Source organism: Cyanistes caeruleus, chromosome 20 (assembly GCF_971803275.1).
Source record: "Cyanistes caeruleus chromosome 20, bCyaCae1.hap1.1, whole genome shotgun sequence".
Lineage (NCBI taxonomy): Eukaryota > Metazoa > Chordata > Aves > Passeriformes > Paridae > Cyanistes > Cyanistes caeruleus.
This window is the reverse complement of record NC_141720.1, coordinates 4,826,509-4,851,788: the sequence shown is the minus strand read 5'-3', so window position 1 is coordinate 4,851,788 and position 25,280 is coordinate 4,826,509. Positions and strand designations below refer to the sequence as shown.

General features: G+C 45.3%; 2 protein-coding genes and 2 long non-coding RNA genes across 45 annotated transcripts in view; 2 read left to right on the top strand and 2 right to left on the bottom strand.

The window, feature by feature from the left end:
• Window positions 1–3,237, top strand: part of LOC111936973 (uncharacterized) — an 8,780-nt gene extending 5,543 nt beyond the window's left edge. For both annotated transcript variants that reach the window (XR_015278142.1, XR_015278143.1), the window contains exons 4-5: window positions 932–1,008; window positions 1,969–3,237. This is a non-coding gene — a long non-coding RNA (uncharacterized LOC111936973). The remainder of the gene's footprint in view (window positions 1–931; window positions 1,009–1,968) is intronic.
• On the bottom strand, window positions 2,486–5,737 carry LOC111936972 (uncharacterized). Its single transcript, XR_002868371.2, has 2 exons — window positions 5,310–5,737; window positions 2,486–3,760 (listed from the first exon to the last, which is right to left on the bottom strand). It is a non-coding gene; the product is annotated as an uncharacterized LOC111936972 (long non-coding RNA).
• Window positions 5,694–25,280, top strand: DYNC2I2 (dynein 2 intermediate chain 2). Of its 9 annotated transcripts, XR_015278136.1 has the most exons (14): window positions 5,944–6,132; window positions 6,810–7,064; window positions 7,789–7,898; window positions 8,939–9,096; window positions 9,530–9,639; window positions 10,356–10,523; window positions 10,891–11,126; window positions 11,849–12,006; window positions 12,586–12,919; window positions 17,221–17,409; window positions 18,558–18,659; window positions 23,739–23,936; window positions 24,037–24,182; window positions 24,262–25,280. XR_015278136.1 is itself a non-coding variant. In XM_023938146.2 (9 exons), exons 1-9 carry the CDS (start codon window positions 6,055–6,057, stop codon window positions 12,822–12,824), a joined length of 1,512 nt encoding a protein of 503 aa, XP_023793914.2. In that variant the 5' UTR covers window positions 5,921–6,054; the 3' UTR covers window positions 12,825–13,004. The 9 variants fall into 9 exon arrangements, 1 of the variants encoding a protein (XP_023793914.2); XR_015278141.1 differs by lacking the exons at window positions 23,739–23,936; window positions 24,037–24,182 and adding an exon at window positions 16,376–16,531 and having other exon boundaries at window positions 5,694–6,132; XR_015278139.1 differs by lacking the exon at window positions 17,221–17,409.
• Window positions 12,988–25,280, bottom strand: part of SPTAN1 (spectrin alpha, non-erythrocytic 1) — a 46,172-nt gene continuing 33,879 nt past the window's right edge. For 13 of the 33 annotated variants that reach the window (XM_086858020.1, XM_086858018.1, XM_086858030.1 and 10 more), the window contains 19 exons: window positions 24,852–24,956; window positions 24,432–24,640; window positions 23,614–23,734; window positions 23,346–23,467; window positions 22,745–22,877; window positions 22,253–22,351; window positions 21,825–21,984; window positions 21,521–21,597; window positions 21,165–21,374; window positions 20,636–20,932; window positions 20,080–20,192; window positions 19,258–19,275; window positions 17,433–17,495; window positions 16,124–16,178; window positions 15,390–15,586; window positions 14,954–15,007; window positions 14,431–14,577; window positions 13,994–14,141; window positions 12,988–13,311 (listed from right to left, as the gene is read on the bottom strand). In XM_086858020.1, coding sequence (XP_086714146.1) covers window positions 13,186–13,311; window positions 13,994–14,141; window positions 14,431–14,577; window positions 14,954–15,007; window positions 15,390–15,586; window positions 16,124–16,178; window positions 17,433–17,495; window positions 19,258–19,275; window positions 20,080–20,192; window positions 20,636–20,932; window positions 21,165–21,374; window positions 21,521–21,597; window positions 21,825–21,984; window positions 22,253–22,351; window positions 22,745–22,877; window positions 23,346–23,467; window positions 23,614–23,734; window positions 24,432–24,640; window positions 24,852–24,956 — 2,454 coding nt within the window. In that variant the 3' untranslated portion in view covers window positions 12,988–13,185. The remainder of the gene's footprint in view (window positions 13,312–13,993; window positions 14,142–14,430; window positions 14,578–14,953; window positions 15,008–15,389; window positions 15,587–16,123; window positions 16,179–17,432; window positions 17,496–19,257; window positions 19,276–20,079; window positions 20,193–20,635; window positions 20,933–21,164; window positions 21,375–21,520; window positions 21,598–21,824; window positions 21,985–22,252; window positions 22,352–22,744; window positions 22,878–23,345; window positions 23,468–23,613; window positions 23,735–24,431; window positions 24,641–24,851; window positions 24,957–25,280) is intronic. The other 20 variants (XM_086858036.1, XM_086858040.1, XM_086858032.1 and 17 more) reach the window with 2 other exon arrangements.

Sequence of the window (25,280 nt, the reverse complement as noted above, 5' to 3'; positions counted from 1 at the left end):
TCCATATCTGAAGAGAGACTCCAGACTAGAGAAATTTTACTGACATCCATTCAGTTTCCAGCGGGGTCTCCTTCAAGGGCTTTTACTGAGCTCCAAAGGCCCCTGCAATTCACAGCAGCATTTACATGCAACGTTTCCCTCTGGGAGTTAAGGTAAAACTGTACTCCTGGATAATAATCACAAAGAATACCACCAGACTCCCATTGAAATGTCAACCAGCCACTACTGTTGTAGAGAGTAACAAAGAGATGCTAATATAATTAATTATGAAGCCTCAGTACCCTCATTAACACATCTTTAGTGCCTAGATCTTTGAAAATCAGCTGTATAAAGTGACTGTCAGAGTTAATTCCTTATAAATTGCCTCCTGTCACATGCCAGCACTGCAGCAAGTTCTCTCAGGCCTTGATGCTAAGAAATCTGGAGGGGTTTTAAGTTCTGATGCAGTTTTATTGGTGTTATTAAAGGTGTAAGCTGTTGCATAAGCAGTTTGTCAGGCTAGAGTAAAGAAAAATAAAAATGCCTTTAGTCAGCCCAGCTTACACAGTTGGTGGCATAAATAGGAAAAGTTTCAGCCAATTAAATGGAAAACTAAGAACAAAAGAAAAAACAGGAATGAAAGGTGTCACATAATTTGGCATTTAAATGTTTCCGGACCTTTTTTTAAATTTGAGGATTGCAGCCAGTTTATAGCTTGCCCTCCTACTGCTGCCTTTACGACAGCATTCCAGCTCCAGGCCTCATTCCAGAGCATCCTCGTTCCCCTCCACTCCCGCTCACAAATATATATTTCAATAGGCTTAGGCTACATGGAGTTCCAAAACCAGCATGTAATTGGTGCAATTGTCTTTTACACTTCTCCAGAGAGAGCCACATTCATGCTGCTTAAGTCTTGTTTTGTCATGTTTTCCCTTTCTTTTTTTTTTTCAAGCTGGACTGGGATCAGTACTCGTGTTGGGAACCCTATGTATATACTGAAGAAAGAAGTTACAGAAACGGGCTGTATGGGTGTGTTTCATTCTGTTATTTCTCAGTACCAGACTGTCACTCTGCTACAAGATAAAGGGAGGCGATAAAAAGAAAGTGATCATTACAAATCACTTGGCATTTTCTGTGAGCAGTTAGAACACTCACACTGACATATCCAATTTGTCTATACAAGATACTCTGCTTCCCTTCATCTTCCATGTGCTTTTGAGAAGGTGATAATCTTTCTGCAGTGCATAAGTTTGTAAAGTTATCTCTCTGTGCTTGTATAGTACGTTCCAGGGTTCTTTGTAATCTCTGTTACACCTGGGATGAAAAAAAATCAAATGAGATATTTGCCATTTAAGAAGTGGCTTTCACAGTAAGTGCTTTTGCTGGTCTAGCTAACCTGGCAATATGCAAACTTTCTAAATGGAGATAAATTTATATCAGTAAAAGGAGTCCTTGCAAATGTGTCTTTTCTGCTGCATTAGCTAACATGGTAGGAACATAATTTTTTTCTCCACTCTTAAATTCTATATCCATACCCCAGTAAAACTGAGATGTATTTATTGAACATTCAGTGTTCATATAAATGTTTTAGAAATTAAAGTGGCATGCTTGAAATTAAATAAATACAGACATTTCTGAGGAGTGACCCAGAACTATCCTGCGAATTCTGCTTGCTTGCTTTACACAAGCACAAATCTGATGGTACCAAGTAGAATGTAACAATTTATTTCTAAATGTCATTTTTTGAAACCACACTTTTGCTAAGGAGACACAGTTCTGTTTAGAGGATTAATATCTGTCCACATTGGTTTCTAATATAGCCACTGCCTTTGAACATAGCAGTTAAAATTCCAACAACTGTTTGAGATACTACAGACACAATATGAGTTGATGAAGTGATATACAGAACAGATAACTAATTTTTAGTCATGCATGGTTACTGAATATGGGATTAATTTAATGGATCTCTGTTTTCTTTCATGCTGTCAGCACTGCAAAGTGTCAGGTACGTTTGAGGAGTGGCACAGCAGATTGTAGTTTTATTTCTGAGATGAGATGCTGGACGTGCTGCTACGAACTCAGCAGGAACTAGAGGCTGCTGAGACCAAAAGGAGAGAGACACTGCCAGTCACCTTGTTGACAGCAGCAATCCCCTGCTCAAGGCAGAGACTCCCAGCTGCCACTGAGTTCAGACCACCATGGCAGCCAGGATTCAGGATCCTGAGCCTTACACAGATGCCTCTTTGGACAATCCATGGCACTCGGCCCCGTGCCAGCTCTGCTTGCCATTCCAACCCTGCCGGCAGTGCCTTTGTGCCCCTGTGGCGGTAACTTGCTGCCACCTGCCACAGAGCTTCCCCCCTGCTCCTTCCTGGTCTGGTTACACTTGACTAAAATCTTTGTCTTATTATTAATCATGAAGGAATGAATAGGGGATGAACAATACCTGTACAGGGCAAGAAACTGCACCCATATTTATAACAAACCCTCAGTTAATTCTGCAAAGCATAGTAGATCATTATTTTAATGGAGATGGATTATTTTGATAATGTACCATGTCTTTTGGTGTAACAGGACTTCAGAAGCAAGCTGACATCTTCTGCTAAGATAGAAAAATAGGTTTTCAAAGCAAAAAGGGCACAACATTTGCAGGGACATTTGAGAGGGGGGACAGGGAAATGGAGGTCACAAATTAGAGAAAATGCATGAGTCCATTACAGATGGCAATGGAAAAGAAATAGGTGGGGGATTCACACAGCTTGGGGTAACACACAGAGTCCACATGAGGACCTGAACCCTCATCAAGCTATTGAGCACCTGGTGGGATACATGGGCATGGGCTCAACACTGACAGTTGTGGGGACCTCACTTCCCTCAAGTTTTGGTGAATTTTAAAATAATTAATTTCTAACAAAAAAGAAACACGTAACTGATCAGATATTGTCCGTACTCAAATAACAAGCACAAAATGTCATCATAAAGCCACTTCAAACTCCAGATTACATCCTTTGGTTAATGAAAAGGCAATAAAGAGTTCAGTGCCCTGGCCTCAGCCAGACCACATCTGTCACCTCGGGCTGTTCAGCAGTGCACACGTAGGACTGGAACAATTAGGGAACAGAATTAGGTCTTGCTGGTTGTAGAAGCTGGAGAAACAAGTAGGTTCTGCAGTGACAATTCTTTGAAACAAACCCTTGCTGTTGAAGAGTTTTGTTTGTTGGCTGTGGTTTGCTTTGAATAAACGAGAATATCTGTAAAGTTCTGTTTCTCTGAACAGTCATCAATCGCCAAAGGCAATACCTTCGATCCCCTGACAAGCCACTCCCTGCCAGACTAAGCCCAAGAACTCTTTCTCATGGCCGGATTGATTGGTGCATGCTGTTTTATTCTTCTTTACATGCATTTTTTTGGGGTGAAAGGAATGGATGGGAAGGTGTAAAAGGAGAAGGCTCAGTTATGTCTCTCCATTTTCGGGTACAATCTGCTGTTTCGCCTCTCTGGAGCCTCAACGGAACTGAATAGCTGCATTTATCGCAAATCGAGGGCAGCGACTGCACCCACTAGTGGGGGAATTTTTACTGAGATGCAGCTTCGAGCATTTCTTTCGCCCAGGTCACAGCGATCACACGCTGGCGTGCAGCTTCTTGTTACAGCTCACTCTTTTTTCTGATGCTTTCTTCCTCGCTTTTGTTTTTGTTTTCTCTTCACCTCAATCTTCTCTTGTTTTCTGATGCTGATTTACTCCATTATGTGAAAGTGAAAGCTTCCTACACTTTCTCTCCTGAAACAGGGAGGCAAAAGCACAGATGAGCTCTGTAAAAGCAGCCACTTTAGAGAGACTGGGTAGCCTCAGGCAAATAACAGCCCTCCCCCACTCATTGCCAATTGTCTTATTTCTGATGATAAGACAAAAACATCCATATATCTGATACTGCCAGGCTAGGAAAAACAAACAAACAAACAAAAAAACTTAAAAACAACGTAAGATTTATTGAAATACCTTTGATATATTGAAACCCCAGCAAATCAGAGAAACTGGAATAAAGGATCAAAGTGCAGTTACTTAGAACAGTCCTTGTCTGGAGCTGTTGGCTCCTTTCTCATCCTCAGGGAAGAAGAAGCCCAGACATGCACCACAATACAGGGAACATGTTCAACATTTGCAGCAACTTTGCATACTACTTGCTAAAAAAATTGATTTATTTCAGTCTGTTTCACATACTTAAATTCCAGTTTTCTTATCTCTTTGCCATCTCAAAACCCCACAAACTTTTCTCCTTAAGTTCCCCCTGACAAAAAGTTTTTAAATTGCAGATTTAAGTTTTTTAAATTGCAGTTTGTGCTTAGCATTTTTATGATGATGCAGCCTGTATATTAATTCATACTCATTATATTTACTCCTCTACTAAAGAGTAATATGCTTGGCAGTTGTAATCATACCAATTAAAGATAATTTAATGATGACTGAAGATGATCTATTTATAGAGGATAAATCTTAAATATTAAGACCTTCTTAAGAAAACCACTGTGCTATTGGGTTCAAATATTTAGTATCAGTTTTTCAACACATGAAAAGCTGCCCCATGCACTGGCCCAGAGCAAGGAGCCTGCCTGCAGGAGAAGTGGATTGGGAAATTGCTCAGTTACATCCAGGCAGTCTCTGACTGCCACTGCTTGTGCTTCCACATGAACCAGCTGCTGCTGGAGATGCCAAGCTTGAACTTTGGAAATTCAGATTAACTCCTGTGCTAATCAGAGAGAGATGACAGGGCTAAAAGGGCCATCAGTCCAGCTCAAGAGTGTTTATGTTTTTATGTTCTTGGCTCCTCTATGGGGTATTGTGATGGGCCACACCAGCCAGGGGAGAAATCACAGCAGGAACCCAGCCAGGATTTGAAATTCCAGAGGATTTAGTTCCATTGAGACTTTTTGCTTTTGAGGGAGGTGCTACTGAACCTCTTTCTGCTCCAGTTTCACTGTCTGTAAAATGGCTATGAGTTCTTTACCAGGCATTTAGGGATTCTTACTTCACTATTAATTGTGTAGTACTTTAAATTCCTCAGAAGAACCCTTGCACTCAGCTGTGATATAAATGAACTTGCAAGTGCTCAAGAGGTGAAAGCACTACGACCACTCTGCTGAGCTCCTGCTCTCTCCTGCAAGCTTGACGTCTACACAAAGGCCAGACTCCTTCCCAGCAACAGCCGGAATAACTCCACTGAAGTTGGTGCATCTGTGCCTGCTTATGCCAGCACTAAATTTAGCCTGTGCATTCATCATCAACTTGTTCCACTGAGTTAGTTAGAAAAAATCTCCAAGCAGAGTCATACCTGTTAGGAATAATCACTTACAGAAGCTACATTCAGTGTCCCTGCGGACAGGAACAGCGCAGGTTATCCAGGTGCAGGGGCTGTCCCCCCGGTACCGGGGCGGCTCCCGGAGAGCCGCCCCGCGGGCGTGCAGCCAGCCCGGCCGCACGGTAATTCCCCCCTCAAAATCACTAGAGAGCAAAGCAACGAGGCAGAGCACACCCCGGGCATTAGGTGTACATTGAGCCGGCCCCATTTCTGGGCAAACACACGGTCATAGCCAACTAGAGCTTCCCTCACAGGGCGGCCCAGCCCCGCCGCTCCCCCGCGCTCCGCTTTGTCGCCCCCTCCCCGCCGCCATCTTAACTCCTGGAGCCCCGCGCCCTTCGCCCGCGCTGCCACTCGTGCCCCCGGCGGCGCGGCGGGACCAGCCGGGCCCCAGCGCAGCTACGGCGGGAGCGCCCGAAGGGGAACAAGAAGCCTCCGCCGGCCCCATTGCTCCAGCCAAGGTGCCGGGATAGGCCGCACCCCTCTCCCGCACAGAGCCACCGCCCGCCCAGCACCGCCGCTCCACGCCCTTCCCCAACATGGCCGCGCCCGCCTCAGTTTACCGCTCGCGGCCCGGCGGGCTCGTCGCTCGGGTGGCGTCACCGCGCGCCCGTTTCCATGGGAACCGGAGGCGCGGGCCGTGGGAGCGTCACGGGCCGCGACCGCCGGGAGCGACCCCCGATCCCCCCGGCACCGCCGGGCCCTCCCCGGCCCCGGCATGTTCGCGGACAGGACGGCACCCGGTGCCGACGTGCAGTCGCTGTGGAGGAGCGCCCGGAGCGCGCGCTGCGAGGCGGTGAGAGACCCCCGGAGCCGCCCCGCTCCGCGCTCTTGTACCAGCGGGCCGGGCAGGGGGCGGCTGTCAGGCCTGCGCCTTCCCCGGACCTTCTGGGATCGTGCCCCGACTTGTCCCCATCCTGTTCGTCCGTGACCCCCCGCAGGTCCCGCGGCTCCAGCGGGGCCGGGCCCGAGAGCTCCTGCTCAGGTCGCTGTTGGCACCGTGCGGGGGCCGGGGCGGCCGGGCCTGTGTCTGTCCCGGCTCTGTCCCGTCAGCCTTTTGCTGATTGAGCCCTTGTGTGCGAATTGGCAAAGAACCGCCCGAGCGGCTGCCGCCCCGCAGTTTGAGAGCTGCTAATGCTGCGCTGTCGCCGTGTGTGCTGCTCGCTCTGCGTTACTCTGGAGCTCGCTACCTCCTTGCCTTCTCCCGTCCTTCCCATTCCATGCTTTAGAGCACTGCATGAATCTGACTGGCATTCGGGCATCTCTGTCTCCGGTCAGATTTTGGGAAGGTCACAAACGCATCACCAGGAGCTGGGCAGGTACAGAGGTACCCTGTGTTTAACCATGAACCAGAGCTGTGCAGAGGAGCTGGAATGTCTCCGTGAGACAGCAGGAAGGGGAAAGTGCTTTGAATGCGTTGTGCAACACTTGTTTTTCTGCTTGGATTATAGACTGCCTGTCTTCTTTTAATAGAAAACTTGCCAGACTGTGAAAATTTCAACAGCAGAAGCTGCAGCACAATCTCATACAGCCCGAGATGCTGCGGTGCAGACAGAACAGAGCAAAGATGCTTTCCAAGACTTCCAGCAAGAAGTCCAAATAGATTACACCAGGCTTCTGTCATTCCTTCAGAGAGTGGAGGATACTGTTATCAAAGAGCTAAATAAAAACTGGAAAAGTCATGCCTTTGATGGCTTTGAAGTGAACTGGACAGATCAGGATGAAACAGTAAGTGACAGACTTCAGGTCATTGTCCAAGCAGAAGTGGTTCCAGTTACTCTAAGTTGTCAGTTCTAGTCCTTATTGCTGTGATTGTTCTTGCCAATAATATAATATTCTAATAATAAATAATTCCAATAATAATTCTAATAATTAAACATTACCAGTTGGGTTGCCTTGAGGCTTTTTTTCAGCTTTCTGCTTGCTTGGTAAAACTGCTCTTCCTGCTGGTAACTGAGCTGTAGCAGCAGCGAGAGGAGGAAGCCTGCAGTTGGTGTAGGCTTTTCTTCAGCCTCTTCAGAGCACTCCAGCCTAGCAGGAATCTAGGAACAGTTGCAGTCAGTGAGTTGGCAGCTCTGCCTGCTTATATTATGTTTATTTAGTGCATGGTGCTCAGGAATGGAAGCAATTTGTATCAGACAGTACATGTTGGGACTGGCATTTTCAAACTGTTACTTGTGGAGCTCAGCAAGTGCCAAACTCACACCTGGCAGCTGCTGTAAATTCTTAGGCACAGCCTTCCAGAGCTGTGCACTCTCTGAGAGGTTGTGTTTGAGTGACAGCTGTGTTGTGGGTTTGTTTCCCAACAGGGATTCAACAACCTTTTCACATAAATTCTTGAACTGAGGAAAACTCACACTGTAACCACACAATCACATCAGGGGTGGGCACAAACCTCATTGCTCTCTGTTCAGAGATTGTTGTCTCAGTGCTTGGATTTGACCTCTTCCAGGTGTTGTGTTTGCATACATTGTCATACCCAGAGGCTCAGGATCAAAACCTGCAGGTCACCAGTGTTTCATGGAATGCCACAGGATCTGTCATTGCATGTTCCTATGGCCGGTGAGTATCCAGATGGATTTGGGAGTGCAGCTGAGGCTGATGTGATGTCTCAGGCTGGCCTGAGGTCTACATATGTTTACTTTCTCTGCAGTAATAGGCTGACATATCTATATCTATATATCTATATCTATATCTATGTCTATATCCATTCCTTATGCAAGTTAAATAATTAATCTTCAAAGTAACAAAATCTCAGCCAAGTACGGAATTACATCTTTTATTTCTTTTACCTTCTGCCCACCCTGAAAATGGATACATGATCTTACTGATTTGTTTCTAGGTAGATTCTGTTTGAAAAATTTAAAGAGCAGATGCACTTGCAAATATCTGTAAGTGAGGTTTGGGAGAATGCACTTTATCTTCACTGAGATCGTGATGTTTAATGTGGTCTCTGAGCACCCTGGATGAACCTGGCACCTGTTCACACATGTGCCTGGTGCCATGGACATGTAACAACACATGTTTAAGGATTTCTGAAATAAGGGTTTCACAAATCATTTATCTAATCCATTAATATCATTAGCAGCCCCCTCTTTCTTGGCCCTACTGCTAGGCCTATTTTTTTTTAATGCTCCTCTTTCCTTTGATTAAAAGCCCCAGCAAAAAGGGTGTCTGTGAGAGAGTGTATAGGGAAGAGTAAAACAGGGCAAACCTGTATGTTAGTTGCTCCTTCTGCTCTCCCAGTCTACACCTGTCTGCAGATGAGGATGTGGTTTCTGTGTCTGTGGGTACCCTCAGCAGAATTCCTTCCATAAACTTTCCATATGCACCCTTTTGATTGTTCCCATTATTTGAATGGTGAGTAGGTTTTGGAATAGGGAAATTGTACCCAAAATTTACTGGCTGCCACTTTGTTGTAAGCACAGACATGTGCCCTGTGACATCTTGTATAAACCAGCCCACAGAGAAGTTCCATCCCCTCGTGAATCCTTCATGGCAGGACACAAAGCAACAGAGGTGACCAGTGGGGAATCTCAGAGCTCTGCTGGATTGGAATCCTCTGGAACACACAAAGCAAGATGTAGCTTTTTGTTTTTCAGGTTGGATGATGGGGACTGGAGCACAGAAAAATCATATGTTTGTACCTGGAATCTGGACAGAAGAGGGTTGAATTCACAGCACCCTGACCTGGTGGTGGATGTTCCCAGTTCTGTCATGTGCCTGGCTTTCCATCCCTCCCAGCCATCACTGATAGCTGGTGCGTTGTTCTTACCTCAGATATACTTGAAACATACCCTTTTTTCCTGCAGCCTGGATCCTTTGGTTTCTCTCTTTGAGTTCAGCCTCAGATTTCCTGTAAAGGAACAGTGTTGCAGCTCCTCAAACTGAGGAACTAACACCCACCAACACAAATAAGTGCACTGTTGCATCTGAACTGGGACTTGCTGCCTCTTCAGCGACACCTGCCTTTATATCCCCTTCTCAGAGGGAGGTGACAGAAGGAAATCCAGCCCTGGCTGTAAGGGAATAAACTTATTTCAGCAGAGCAATATTCTCTTACACCAGAACTGGCTGTGCTCTGCACAGAACTGCCCAGCCTTTGAAGCTGGTGGGTCTGTTTCCACCATTGCTCCATTTGTGCATTTCTTTTGAGCTGTCAGACCTTAGATGTTTTATATTTGTCTTTTCAGGTGGCCTATTCAGTGGGGAGCTGGTAGTATGGGACACCAGCAGGACAGAAGACCCTGTGATCTGGAGGACAGGGATGACAGAGGACACCCACACTGACCCAGTCTATCAGGTAACAGAGAACACTGACAGCAGGCAGGGCTGGGGCAGGTGAGAGCTGCCACTGCTCTGTCTGTCATCCCTTTGGTCCCCATCCACAGCTAAGCAGTTCACAGACATGTCAGCAGTTAATATTCTTTTTTGGTTGGCTATTTCCCCCCAAATCTAGCTCCTGAACAGGCACTTAGCCTGTAAAAAATGACTTCTCACTGTCCAGGATAAATGGAGACCTATTCCCAAACTATAATCATTTATTACAGGAGATGCAGCCAATGATATTTGGAGTGGTTTAAAAACACAAATGGGAAACTGATCCTTGGAAGCTGAAAGCCACCTGCTTTAAGGGCTTTTATGAGCATGTCATGCAGCCTGGCTTCCTAAGGATTTTGCCCTTCTGGGGCCTTGTGACTCTGGATATTCTGCGTATTTTTCTCATATGCTCCTCAGGAAAATATGGTTGTTTGGAGCTGGGTGAAAGTGCCATAAATGCCCATCCCAAAACTGAGAGCAGGTGAATCATACAAACTGCAATGGAGATGCAGCCCTAAACACTGGATGTGTTTCTCTTGTTGCATCTGTGTCTGCACCAGCTCCCAGCAGAAGCTTGTTTGGTATCAGGCTGGTGCCTGGCTCTGCTCCTGTGTCTGGGTAGACCCAGTCACTGCAGGCTGCATGGGCTGGGTCGTTGTGACAGTCCCCGTTGTCCTGAGCTCCTGGCATTTGGAACAGGTTAACTGGTTACCTGACACCAAGCACAGAAACCACGTCCGGCTCTTGAGTGTGGCGACAGATGGGAAGATCCTCGTGTGGAGGGAGGAGCGGGATGGGTGGCTGGCCTTGGCTGAAGGATTTGCCATCGTGGCTCAGCAGATCCCTCGCAGCACTCGGCTAAAGAAGGTGAGTTCAGCAGCTCAGAGAGTGCCCTTTCCACAAAAACACTCTGAACTCCGGAGCTCCAAGAAAGGCCAGGAAAAGCCCCTTCTGAACACACACACCCTTGAGCCACAGCTCCTTTGCCACATGGAAATCATTCTTGGAAGTCTGACAACAGCTGAGGTTTTGCCATGCTCTAAAGAGAAGTTGCTGGGATGGAGAACTTGTAATGTTAACTCATGTGAACCCCGTTGTAGGAAGGATTCAGTGCCACAGATACAGAGCTGTCACAAGCTGTGCTGTGAACAGCCCGCTGGGTCCCCAGCAGGCTCTGTCTGCCTGTGCCTCTCTCTGGAGCCCCAGCTCACACCAGCTCTGTCTCTTTCCCCAGGTGGCCTGGGGAGAGGCAGCCGTGGGGGTGACCTCGCTGTCCTTCTCACACTTGGATCCCAGTGTGTTTGTTGTGGGTGTGGAAGGTGGGTATTCCCTGAGGTGCTCCACCATGGCCCAGACTCCGGCGGCTCTCCCGCGGCCGGCTGGCTCCGTTCCCCTCAGGGCACCAGCAGAACTCGCCTTCTCCCCTCATGCTGGGCCCGTGTACTCCGTGAGCTGCTCACCCTTCCACAGGCAAGTGCTGCATGTGGGACACTATCACTGCCTGGCTCTAAAAACAGATTTTTCAAATAGCCCCTGGGAGTGTGTACAAGTTCCAAAAAAAGGGCCAACTGGCATTAGGAATGTCCCGTTGTAGGAGAAACAACGTGCACTGGCTCTGGTGAAGCTGCCTACTGGACTATGAGGCATGTGGGCACAGAAGCACCATCCCTTAGATCATCCTGGCTGTTACAATTAAAACTCAGTTTAAAGCCAAGGATATGAGAAAGCCCTTCACTTAGGCAGATCACTAAATATCTTACTGAAGATTTTTCTGACCTCAGTAGCTGCCATAATTTAAATGAGAAGCTCCCATCTCTGCCAGCAATTCACCCACCATCCGTGGAGGCCCCAAGCCCTGTTTCTGTGAAACATGCTGACAGCCCAGGTTTGCATTTAATTTGCATGAGACAAACCCAGCTCGAACAATACTCAGCTCTAGATCAGCAGTTCTCAGGCAGCCCTGGCCCACAACCCATCAGTGGTCAGTACAAGCCCTCATTAAGCTTAATTGAGGGCAGTAACAAAGCTGCATCTCTACAGCCCGCAGCACAGCCTGGCAATTGCTGCTTTAGGAAACACAGACCTTTACAAAGCAGGAATATTGTCCAAGGTCATGCTCCTTGACTGATTTTTGTTCTTTATCGTTAGCAGTAAAACAATAAGAGCTGTTTCTTGCTTCCTCCCTCCCCCAGGAACCTCTTTCTGAGCTGTGGGACCGATGGACAAATTCACTTGCACTCCATGTTGCAGACACAGCCCCTGTTTGCTCTACAGTTATCAAAGAAATACCTGTTCTGTGTATGCTGGTCTCCAGTTCGACCACTGGTCTTTGCAGCTGCATCTGGGGAAGGCAAGTAAATGCAGGTGTCTCCTCTTAAGCATAAAATTAAGAGTGTGCTGGGTATTAATTAGTCAAGTTGATTGTACTGATTAGCAGATTCCACAAGCACAGAGCAGTGCCATTGTTTGTACTGTAATTATACAAAGAAGTAATTTCTAACTTTAGCAAGGTGAACAAGCAAAGTTATTTCTCACTTCTGATGGTACTTTTAAATCTGTTGCCACAGTCATTCACAGGAATACAGCACAGCAAGATCACTGTGGCTAAATCTATTTCCAGCTTGTTTTTGACATCTACTTCCAGAACTAACGGTTTAAAATGAAAACTTTTTCCTTAGAAAATTGCCCAAACAGTTTTGAGTTAAAGAATGGAGATTTCACAGAATTTGGCAAGCTAGTTTCAGGTTTCTGACAGCAGAACAAATCCATGCTGCCTGCAGTAATGTCAGCTGTCTGTCACAGCCTAGACACCCATCAGCAGGGGAAACAGGTTAAAAATAACTCTCAGTGCCAGACAAAGCAGATACTCACCTGCTTTTAGATAGGATGTCTGTTGCCATGAAGCTGCAATGCGTGTCCGTGTCTGCAGGAGAGGTGCACCTGTTTGACCTGGCGAGGAGCATGCAGAAGCCCACAGTGTCCCTGAAGCAGTCCATGAACAACTGCCCTGTGTATTGTCTGGAATTCAACACCAAGCACACACGGCTCCTGGCAGCAGGGGATGCTTCTGGGACAGTCAAAGTCTGGCAGCTGAGCTCTGACTTCACCAAGCAGGGACCAAGGGAAACAAGTCACCTGGAGCAGCTGGCAAGTGAGCTCATGGACTGAGGAAGCAGCACAACAGCTGTGTGAAGCTTTTAACTGCCCTGACTCCAGGAACAGTTTCCCCCTCACCTGTTCCAGTGTTGGCCTGGAAAATACAGGTAACCAACAGCTGGAGTTGCCTCCACCTAACAGTTAAATTTGCATTTAACCATTAAACACAAGATGATGTGGTTCGACCAGTAACTTTTATTGAAGCACACTGCAACATGTTTCTTTTCCCTAAGAGTTTTAAGCTAAGCACTTTAAGGTTACATCATAAAGTAACATTGATTATTGTAGAGCACAAAGAGAGAGAGACACATGCAGAGCTACAGTCAGCAAACGTGAGCATGTCCTTTGCATCTTTTGGTACTAGTGTTCCAGATCAATTCACAAAGAGTGAACGTGTAAATTCTATGTAGTCGTAGGCAGAAGGCAGTTCCCTTCCCTTGCCATCCATGTAGGGTTTCATGTGAGAGATGCAATAATCGGCCTGTTCCCGGGTCAGGTTCTGAAAGAGACACAGCTTGGGGGTGAGAGGGCTCTGGGGCTGCCAGGGGGCATTGACAGGCAGCTCTCCCATTCCCCGGGGCAGAAACCAGAGCAGCACAACTACGCCCAGCATGGAAATGCTCTGGCTGTTGACACTCCTTGGTTAAGGGTTGGAATGCCTGACCAGAGTCTTCCCACTGAACAGAAGACAGAACAGGTAACTGGGACAAGGAAGCACTGCAAACTCTTTATTTTCCTGCCAGCTGGTGGTATTCAGACAGGAAAAACTTGCTGTCTTGGCAGGGCAGTGAGAGGGAGGAGATGTTCATACTGTCTAAACTTAGGCTCAAGCTTTTCCTTTGAATTGCTGTCTGGAGAAACATCCCCCATCTAGTTTCCCAAAACATGGAAGGGAAGTTCTGAGGACAGTGTCCTCCTTTCCAGGCCTTTGAGTAGCTCTTGTTTTATTCAACCTGAGCTGTTCATTGGTACGTAAAGCTTTTCCTCTTCCTCTGTAGAGCCAAGAAAGCAACTGAGCAGGACTGTCATGGCAATTTCTGTGTTTACTGCAGGGGATTTCCTGGCAGGGTCAGAACTGACTGAGGCCCAGTGACATGACCCTCTAAGCCATCAGTGCTGGGCTTTATCTATGAACAAAAGTTTTGTGTGTTCCTCCCTGGGCGTCGACAACCAGCACTTACCTGGTAGAGCTCCTCCTTGGTCACGTAGGGCTTCCCCTCGGAGCTGAGGGCACGGAAAGCGCTCTCGATCTCCTCGCTGGATTTCACATTCTCCGTTTCCCGGCTGATCATGAAGGCCATGTACTCCTGCAGTGAGACGTGTCCATCCCTGCCAGCAAAACACAGTGTGAGCACCAGAGCACAGCATTGCCAGACCCTCCAGAGAGGGGCTGGAACTGTTCTGGAAGGACTGGAAGTTTTAACGCAGGAAACTCACACCAGATCATTTATTGAAAGTGAATTTCTTCTTTACAAGCATCAGTCTTACCTTCCCAAAGGCTTTCACATGAGTCATTGTGAAAACAACCACAGCTCTCAGCCTTTGAAGGACGTTCCATCTAACTCCCCAGCCAGTACCTCCATGTGTTTTGCAGTACAGAAAGGTCCAACTCACATACCTGTTGGGATCTACAGTGTCAAGAATAGACTCAAACTCAGGGTCTGGCTCTCCTTCCTCAACCATGGGCAGATCGTAGCCGAGAGAGCGCAAGCAAGACTTAAACTCCTGGTGATTAAGTCGTCCAGATTTGTCCTTGTCAAAGTGCCTAAAAACATAAAACCAGAACCCATACTGAATCCTGAAAGCTGTAAAGTGGGCTGAAAACTAGATTGAGGCCCTATTCTGGACAAATGAGATTGTATCAATAAATAGTTTAATCTAGCATACATGAAAAATATGCACAAATTCTTAACTTTGCTTAAAAAGCAACCCTCTCCCACCAAAAAACCCCTATGTGTATTCCCAGCTGGAATGCATTGGCACTGCCAGCAGCAGGGGTTGGGGGCTATTGCAGATAATGGAGCAGCTCAGCACAAAGTGGGGCAGACAACAAAGGAGCCAAGAACGGATCCTACAAACAGGATCCATGTGCCAGAAATATCTCCCAAGCCTTCCTCTGGCATGTGTTCCTTGCAACTCACTTGAACATCATGCTGAACTCCTTCAGGGCCTCCTCAGTGACTCCAGTGGTGTTCCTGAAAGGGAAGCAGCAAAGCTGATGAGCAGTTCCTGAGCTGTATTACTCCGAGCCCAGCAGTTGCACCACACAGTGAGGACAAAGGAGCAAACAACCATTCCATGTGGGAACACTTGTACACACTTATTCCACAGAATAAAACTGTTCCACTAAGATCCTGCCCTTGCTCATGGCCAACAGGAGCTACTCCAGAACTGCTCACTTCATCTCTCAGAAGGGAACTGGGAGGTGGTGGGGATGTACAAGCTCACTGCATCCATTGGTCTGAGCACAGGAGACTCCTTAGCACAGACCTGGCTGCAGGCATGGGCAGCTGTGGCTCCTGTCTTTCCCCCCACCCCCAGTCAGACACTTCAAACCACACACGGGCCAGGCAGTACCGAGCTTGGATCTGCTGTTCCAGGTTGTGCTGCATCCTCATTCCCAGCTGGTCCAGCTGGTCCCACTGCTGTGCCAGCCCCACAGTGCTGTGTTCTGTGTATTTGTTGTCCAAGATAAGTGCCTCTTCCATGGCTGCTCCAAGGTCCTCAATCTTCTTCAGCTGGCTCCTCATAGCTCGGATCTCTTGGTGCTTGCGCTGTGAAAAGGGAGCAAAGAGGAGAGAAATCATGGAGCACCAAAAACCAAAAACAATACCACCCAAAAAACAACAACAAAAAACCCCACCAAACCAGAGGCTGGCAGGGGAGGAAGGGATATACTCTTCTTTTTCTCCTAGGATTTTATGTCCATATACTAGGATTTGTGAAGTAAGATTCAAAGCAATGTTCTTCTTCATGCTCACTATCAACCAGGGTTTGCAAACCACTTCTGGAGACTAAAAAACCTCTTACTAGGAAATGTGCTGAAAACACTGTATCCTCTCTGCCCTACCCCAGCAGCCCCTTTAGGAAAAAGGAAAAAAAAAATGGAAAACGACATCAGTGTTGTTTAATGGCCTGTGTTGTAAGTAGACATCAGATATGTAAACAGATAATCCCAGAGGTCTCTTCAGTATTCCAAATGTCTAAAATCAATTAAGATTTTCCCACACAATTGCATGCATTTCCCCTCCCACCCTGTGTTCCCAAGCCAGCTGGAAAATATGTTTTAGACATGGGTGCACATCACTTACTTTAGTAGCTTCCAGCTGTGACTCCAGCGTTCCCGATTCTTCCACCATACATGACCTAAACACAGAAAAACAATGAGAGAAGGCACTTATCTCATAAAAAAATGGCACGTGGGGCTTGAAATTAACAGTCCTTCCTTGAAATGAAAAATCCTTTGAGATATTTAAACACTAGTTTTGTGTTTTGTTTATTCTGACTCATCCTATTTCAGACTGACACCGTACATTTTGTCTGATTCTTATTTCTGTATATAGTTAATTTCTAGCCCCATTTGAAAGGCAACGTGATCAGCAGCCACACTTCATGCCAGACTCAAAGCACCCGCTTTACTGGACCTCATGGAATTAGAATTTAGTGCAGTCCCACCCCCCTGCCCCGTGCCCAGCACACACCACACACACCAACTGCAGGTGAGTCACTGGGGATGGGCTGTATTTGCAGTCAGGTACAGGAGCTCTACAAAGGTGTGTTACAAAGGGTAAAATGAGGGTAAAAAAAAGATGGTGAGAACTACTGGTTTGGTTGAAAAGTAATCTTAATGTGGCATAATCCTTGCAGAGAGCTACAGACCTCTGCTGCTCAGCAGTGCCTGGTGGAAAGGTGCCTTTCCCACCCCACCTCTCCATGCTGCACCCAGAGCTGCTGAGGTTCAGCCACTCTGCCCAGTGATTTCCACCCTGAGCTTTACATGCAGGTCCCCACAGTGGCCAGGGGCTCCAAGATCTCCTTCATACAGACTAGCTATGGACAGTCTCTGGATGCTGCTTTTCCCCCACCCCAAGATCCCAAGCAATATCTAAGCAGCCGTGTTTGGGAATCTCTGTCCTTCCAACATGTACGGTGAGAGCTCGCACTGGATGACCCACACATGGACAGTGAGTCTGGGTGCTGTGCAGGTGGGGTGTCCTCTGACTCTGGGGTATTCAAGTTCCTAAAACCTGAATCTCTGGTATTTCAGTCACTAAAACCAGGTTTTTTCATCCCCACTGGACTCTGTCTTCCCACGTGCTTTTGAGCTTCTTGAGAATGGGGATTTCAAGTGCTGAATCACTCTGTAGCAATGAAAATACACCAAACATCTGGGTGTTTCTCACCACAGGGTTTAGGCTCAAACTCAATGCCCGCCTAGAGATGAAGCGCACGCCCAGAGCCTTGAGCAGGGAGCTGGGAACCAACCGTGGAAAGAACCAACAGGGAAACAAACCTCCAAGCATCTCTAAGCCGTGAAAGTTAGTTGGAAGGAAAGCGAGCCTTGGAATTAACGAGTGCGTTTGAAAATCAAAGTGAGGTAAGAAAATAAGAGGAAAAAACCTTCCAGATAGATCATCCCCAACTTCATACTGATAGACACGAATGACACGACGATATGCTATGCTAGTCAAAGGAAAGAAACCAAGTAAATTCCAAAAAGGAAGAAAGAAAGAACAGAGGAAAGAACACACCAAAACATGGCCAACTGCAGTGGAGCCACACTCCAAGCCAGCACTGCCTTGCAGCAAACAAGCAAGTACTTAATGAGAGAAAATTATTTAAATGCTGGTTGCACATACACAAAAACAAACCGTTATTATTCTCATGTAAGTCACAAAAAAGTGAGTCTCTCTAAGAGACAAACTGAAGTTTGGCAGGTAGCTCATCTACAGATTATTCAAAAGCATTTTTCTTCCTAAACTCCAAACTGTACTTACTCCCTTCCCTGAAGAACATCCCTCCCAGGCAGTGCTGGGCACACACAAGCTGCAAAGCAAGGAGTGTGCATGGCAGCTCTTCTGACACTTCCCTGAAGCTCTTCCCTCTTGCCAAGCCAGGCTAAGCACAGCCAGTGCCTCTTGAATCTAAATCCACTTTTTTTAATCTATTCACAGAGAATTAGGGACAAATTCTGCCTGGCATATCAGCAGCCCTCTGGTAATTGATTCAACAAAAGAGCCTGGCATGAGGATCTCTAACTCTGACCCTGCATCTTTCAGTGAATGGCTCCTTTCTCTTCGCTCGTTCTTGGATACCAGAACTAATCTACAACACTGCTTGACAAAGGAGCAGGGAATTCAGCATCCATTCCAGGAAAATTTGCTTGGTTCCATTAAACTGTACAACAAAACCATGGCAAACTATTTTTATCTGGCAGAACACAAGAAACTGATCATTACAGAGCGAATAAGCAGCAGGATTATCTGTAAAGATTCCACTCTTTTATTACAAAAAGCTTTCACTTTAGGAGCAAGGCCCTGGCCTCCTCCAGCCCGGTGCACAGGCTCACACACAGCCTCTGCCCTGGCCCAGAGATTGCTGGCATTTGACATCACATCTTATCACAAAGCTTCCACTGTGCTACCACTTGTCCTGCTGAAGGAATTTAGCTGGACAGACCCATTTGCAGAGGCTTTGGTAGTCTGAAAACATTTAAAGATCTTATTATTTCTTTTCCACTTCCAGACAAATGGCCAACACACATCCTCATCAGGAACCATTACTGTGGACACAGTGGGCTTAAAACTGCTGGCAAACTCCAACAGCTTCTTGGATTCACATTGGAAGGTTGGTTTTCTCTTATCAAGGCTAAAATCTGTGCGGACCATGATTTGCAGCAGATTAAAAATGGGCAGTTCATATTTGCAAACTTTAAGATTTTAAAGGTTTAATGTTTTAAGATACATAATTTCAGAAAAATGTTCTCCTTATCAAAACCAGTCAATACTTTGGAGATTTCGCTGTTCTCAGAATAGTTATGGTCAAATGTTTTATTTCACTAAGAAAGTCTCTTCAGCTGAAAAACTAGAAATGTCAGAATAGCCTGCCTTTGGAAAGCAGCTATACTCTCACGTATCTTCTCAAATTAAGGATCTTTTCCTGTGCAAGCCCTCAGAGAAAGCAAGAGGAAAAGTCAGGAATTCCATGGTGTGCCAGTTGCTGCCTGCTGTAATTCTGCTTTTGACTAGGAAATTGTTGTTTCTACTGGTTTATAGTTAACTACTCCTAGATCTTGTTTCCTGTGTCTGTGCACCTCAGCAAAAGGTTGCTTTTTCAAATAAGAGGAGTTTGAGCACAGCTTTTCACAAGCGACATAATGACAGGAGAAAACACACAGAGCAGAACACGTCACCAAAATTTGAAAGATATAAAATTTAATACTAACCCATCTAGCAGGTAAGTCCTGTAGAATGTGAAGATCCAAACATCAGGCAGCAGGACAGAGACAAGACAGTAAGAGAGGGATAGAGATTTGGGTGGGAAGCAAACATCAAAAAGTTAAAAATCATATTTATATTTCATTATTTCATGAAGACACATACAGAACTATTTTTAAATACACAGACAGAGAATCACAGGGTTACATGGAACAGAACTCACCTCCTCTGACCCCAACCAGAACCTATCAGAGCTGCTGACAGCACTGAGTGCAGGCACCTCCAATGCTCAACCTTGAGACTTTCTATTTCTAACACAATTGTTAAATCTTTACTCCCTCTCCTCAGAGAAGGTTATTATTAGACAGTAGCCCAGGGAAATGATAAAAGTTTTAAGCTCTTTTCATATCGTCTTTCTCTATTTGAACTCCAGTAAGATTCCCAATACACAATACAGAAGGGGCATTAACAGAAACGCCACTGGCACTTCAGAATCTGCTTGGAGCTATTTGTGCTCCACCTCCCCAGCTGTGCTGCAGCCTAGTTCAGGAATAACTGGAGAAAAATGAAGTCCTGGATAACTGGAATTACTGCAGAAAAATGAATTCAGAAATAGAAACATTTTCTAAGACTGGTGTTTCAGGGCTTTCCTTTCCCCTGTAGCTAATGAGGGCTCCCCCAAATCCCAGATGCAGGGAATGGACAAGATCTGATGAGCTGTTTTTCAGTAGGAGACATTTACAGCTTTGACAGTCCAAAGAGATGGAGGATGCACGCAAATACTACCTAAGGGATTCTGTAAGGGCAGGTCCTGGAAAGACAAACTATACCTGGTCTCCTGAATCCACTGATGGAAGGCATTGGCATGCTGAGCAAATTCCTGACGCAGTTTGTCATTTTCTTCCTGCCTTCGCTGTTCCTTCTGCAGCTCCAGTTCACGTTCCTGAGAAATGAGCAACAGTAATTTCAGAGAAATAAAGGGATTGGTCTCATCCTTTAACAGAAAGCATGAACTAAAAGATGAATCCCAGCACAGTACTGAGCCTCAAAACAAAATTGAGTGCTTGGTGTCCTGGCTATCTAGAGAAAAGCATCTCAGGTGGTAACTCAGAACTGAAGCCCTGAGAACTGGAATTGAACCAGCAGTTGTTTCACGCACAGCAGAGAAGTTAAACTTCTGTTAAAGTTAGGAAGTGAGACACCATGAGAACAACAGACAACATCACAAGTTTATAGTTAATGGCAATTTTTCTTGGCTCACGAAATTTGAGATATTTTGACTGTATTATGGTGACAAACTCTTGTACCCATTATCTCAGAGAACAACTTCCAGGGATAACTGAAAGGTCATAAACTATGAAGAGAATCTTTTCATCAATGACTTGCCTTGATAATTTTCTGCAGATTCCTCCAGGTTTCTTCAAGAGCTTCCATAGTGAACCAAGTGTAGGGGTTGGAGGCCACACGGAAGCTCTTGATCTGGCGATCAAGCTCTGCCAGCTGGTTGAAATCAGCTTGGGCAGAACTCAGGGAGGAACGGAAAGCATCATGAGCTTCTCTCAGGGCTTTGATTTCCTCCAGTGAGTTGCAGCGCACAGGATCTGTCAGGTCCTCTTCAGCATTCTCAAACCAACTGTTGAAGGCAGAGGCCTTCTTTGCGAAAGTCAGGAACAGATCCTCAACCTTGAAAAGAGGAAAAAATCCAGTTGTTCAGTAATGGGAATATTCTGTATGAGCTCATCAGGAATTAATATACAATAGTTTGCCTTGCAAGCATCTCAGAAATTCTTGTTAATTCTCCAGGATCTCCAAAATCATTAGCTGCAAAAGCATGAACAAGCTACAGAAGTTGCAAGTGTGTATTTTGTATCAAGTGCACAATTAGAATTTTTTAGCCCCATGGTTGGCCACTTACCTTTCTGAAGTGCTCCTGAGCCTCCAAGAGTTTCTTTTTCCTGGTAGCAGAATTAGCCAGTAGCTGATTCCAGCGTTTCATCAAAGAAGCGTGCCGGGCCTCAATGGCCTTGGACTGGATGTGCTTGGCTGCAAGCAGCTGGTCTTTCAGAGCAGTGATGTTTGCAATTCCCTCTTGCTGGAAAGCCTGAAGTCCAGCATCAAACGTTTCCTGAAGCATTAAAAGAACAAAAGGTATTTTAGATTGTATTTTTCTTTAGCCTTTCCAATACCCTGCATATATTTCAAACACAGATTCTTGTGTGTTCACAAGAGTTCAGCTGGTCCCCTCCCTCACAGGGAGGCATCAGCACTGACCTGTTTGGTGAGCAAAGTTTGCACTGAAGAAAGGTCACGTCCATAATCATCTGTCTTCAGACTGTTTTCCTTCTCCCCTGGAAAATGAAATAAATGTTGCAAAATGTCATTTCTCCATCTCAAACATTCCCCCTGCTCCACATCAGGTTACTACAAAAACATAAAGCAGGGACAGCACTGCTGATTACTCTGGGCTTAGGTCTGTTTGTTACAACAACACTTGAGGAGCTACTGAAGACCTTTGGAAATGAAGGAGTTTAAGGATTATTTGTGACCAAATACTGTACTTCAGTACAGAACATACCTATCCATGACTCGACCACATCTGCTTTCCAGTTGAACTGGAGGAAGGCTGAGTTCTCATCCAATTTGGCTTTCCTCTGAGCTGCTGCTTTCTCCAGATCTGACACCTTGCCTCTGAGCCCCTTCATCTTGGCAGTGATGTTCGCCTCGTGGTGATTGTTCTATGTGACAGGGAAGAAAAAAAAATTAGACATCCTGCATGATGTTAAAGTCATCTGAGGCATTCAAAACGTTGGTGACAGAGCAAGGGCTTCAGCTGAAAGATACTGTCTCAGAAACAGCTTTGAAAGCAAAACACCAGCAGCTTATTCAGCCGCAAAAAAAAAAAAAAGCTCTTTTCAAAGATATGACAGAGAGGAGCAAGTCTACTGTAACACAAAGATGTCCTGGGGAGCCTTTGAAGGTTTCTCTTTACTACTTCATGCTCACCTTTTTAATGAGATCCTCTCCATTAGCACAGACATCGTTCACTCTGTCCTTGTGGACAGTAAAATCAGTCTCAAATGCCTCGTGCTTCTTCAGCAAGCCCTGCAAATACAAGACACAGGCTTTTAAAAATAGTTCCTCACCATTTATTAAAAAGTATTTCATTTTATAAATGAGATAGCATAAACTTTCTCTGTCAAAAATTCATCTTAGCTGGTTAGCACAATTTACTGGTTTTCTGAGGACGAAAAGAAACTGAGACTGACTTCCAATCAGAGGTCAAGAGATGCAAAACTACATCAAACTGCAAGTAATTTCTACAGGAAATAACATTATTGGAATGCTTTTATAAAGTGAATTTCCATTTTTTTACAGTGTAGGCCTTCAAAAGGAACCAACAGTATCCTCCAAAATGTAAAGACAATTAAAGAAAAGGTTTGTTATGCTCTAACCAGCAACACTGAAACAATAAAGTGCTGGCAACTTCCTCTATACCTGGATAGCTGCAAGTGTGTCCCCGTAATCCTCACTGGCTACAAGTGTCATTTTCTCATTGATCCAGGCCTCTTCTTCCTCAACGTTTGCTACAAACTGCTGATACTCCAGAGACTCCTCGAGACGCTGACCTCTGTGTGGGGAAAGTAAAACTAGTCAGTGTTGCTTTGAGACATATTGAGATGTAAGATGTAAAAACAACGTGCAGAGCCTGAAGCCTATCATTCACACTTCACTCCTCCAGCAGCAGCCATGGCTGGTGTTCTACAAATTCCTTGGACTACGAAGCCTGCAACTGCCAAAGAAATGAAACAAATTCTCTCGCAACAATTTCTCATCAGGAAAAATCTCCTGGTAGTAGATTAAAGCCAGCTGACTGCAAGGCTGTGGTTCCCAATGGTGCAAGAAAAGGCTAAACACAACATACACCTCAAAAAGAGGCTCATGCTTCTACTGAGGAACATTGTGAGTAGTCTTGTAGAGTCTGATCATTGATAGATGCTGTTGCATCATATACCTAATAACCCTGAAATTCTGCATGTCTGATCATTATGAGTCCATGTAACTTTGAATTAATACTGAATTTTACAGAAATTCATACCTAGCAGATGCCAACTGCTTTAACTCCTTCCAGTGATCCACAAACTGAGCCAGTCTCTGCTGTATCTCCTCCTTTCCAATTGTGTTGTCATCTGAAAGCTTCTTACCCGTGTCCAAAACACCCTGCAGAGAAACAGTTATTGGAACACCACCTGCCTTTCTCATGTGCATTGTTTGGGGTCCAGCAAAAATACTGCCTGCTTTCATGTCTTCCACAATCAAGAAAGATGCTGCTTATAGAGAAATCTGTCATGGGGAGGGGCATTCACCTGGATAGCAGGTTCATGAGCAGCTAATTCTGCTTCTAAGCGCTTGTGTTTCTTCCTCAGATTCTGCACACCAGTCAGGTCTCTGCCGTAGTCCTCTGAGCTAACCAACAGTTTTTTCTCCCTAGATTCAACAGAGAAGAGAGAAAGATAAAATAAGAAAATTACTTCTAAAAGTCCAATCTGACAAAGAAAACAAAAGACCCTTCAGAAACACAACTGCTGTGCTATTGCACAAAGAGCTTGGATGTAAAAAGTTGTGTACAGGAGTTATTAGCAAACAGCAAGTGGCTCTTGGCAGCACATTCCTGTGTGAGGGGAAGAAGGTGATTTCATTTATCTTTGAAGGACAGAATTCCTCTGTACTATTTTATTTTTAAAAATATAGATGTCTTTTGTTAAGCTGTCCAATTTTTGTTTTAAAAGCATGACGAAGAAGTGTTCTAATTGGAATGATTTCTATCAGCCTCACATCTTTCCCTCCTCCTGAAGTACTAACACCAATGTGGAAAGACAATTTGATTCATTACAAGAACTGGATAGAATCAAGAAAATACTTGAAACCGAAAAAGGTTTGAATTTTTGGTAGGAGCTTTCCCAAAAAGGCTAGAGTGAAATGTTTGTATCTAACCAATGTTTTTTTGGTTACAGGGATTTAACCAAAGAAAACTGCAGATATGAAACCACACCCAAAACAGTTTTTCTGGAATGACAGCAAAGGTGATCTCCTATAGACACACATAGATGTTGAAAGGCAGCTCTAAAGCCACACTAAAGGATATGAGTGTCGTTGGGAAGCCCAGAAGTTCCCAAATACCCACTTGATCCAGGACTCCTCGTCGTCCATGTCACGGAAGAACTGGTGCAGGCGGTGGCTCTCGTTGAGCTTGGCGCGGCGGGCGCTGGCCATGCCCTTGATGCGCTGGAAGCGCCCATTGATGGTCTCGCGCTTGTCCTTCACTTGGGACGTGTCAAAGGCACTGCTGGTCATCAGACTGTCAGCCTGACTGTTCAGGTCCTTCAGGCGGTCCTGGACACAGTGGGGAGAGAGCAGGGATTGCTCAGAGCTTGTTTCTGTGCTCAGTATGTCAGGATGAAAATCAGAATCTGACTCGCAGTCACAGGTTTTGTTAAAACCGCATTTTGACAAGTCTGTGACTGCAGCAGGTATCAGGACCTGTACCTATAGAATTTGCTTATGACTATGATTTATCTTCCAAAACTAAAAGGGAAAGCAATACCTCATGAGCAGATATATCAGCTTCCAGTAACTGGTGTTTTTTCAGGAGGTTGTTAACAGATGCCAAGTCTTTCCCATAGTCCTCAGATGCCAACAAAGCTTCCACCTGGGGATGGAGAAGGAAACACGGAATGAACAACAAATTGTGTTTCACAAACTCCTTGAACCTATAATGGTTTAAGACCATGCAAACTACTTCTCAATTTTCTACTAAACCTTTACCTTGTCAACTATTTAATACCTAAAAGGTTCCATGCAAATTTGCTTCTTCTCACCTTACTGTTTATAACTAATAACAAGAACACATACACGAGAATTTTACTAGTAATAAAGTTGTTTTTTTTTGTTTAAATAAACCTCAACTTGGTCAAAAGTAAACAGTGCTCCACAAAATCTAACATCAGCAAAAGTAATAAAAACTGAAAAGAAA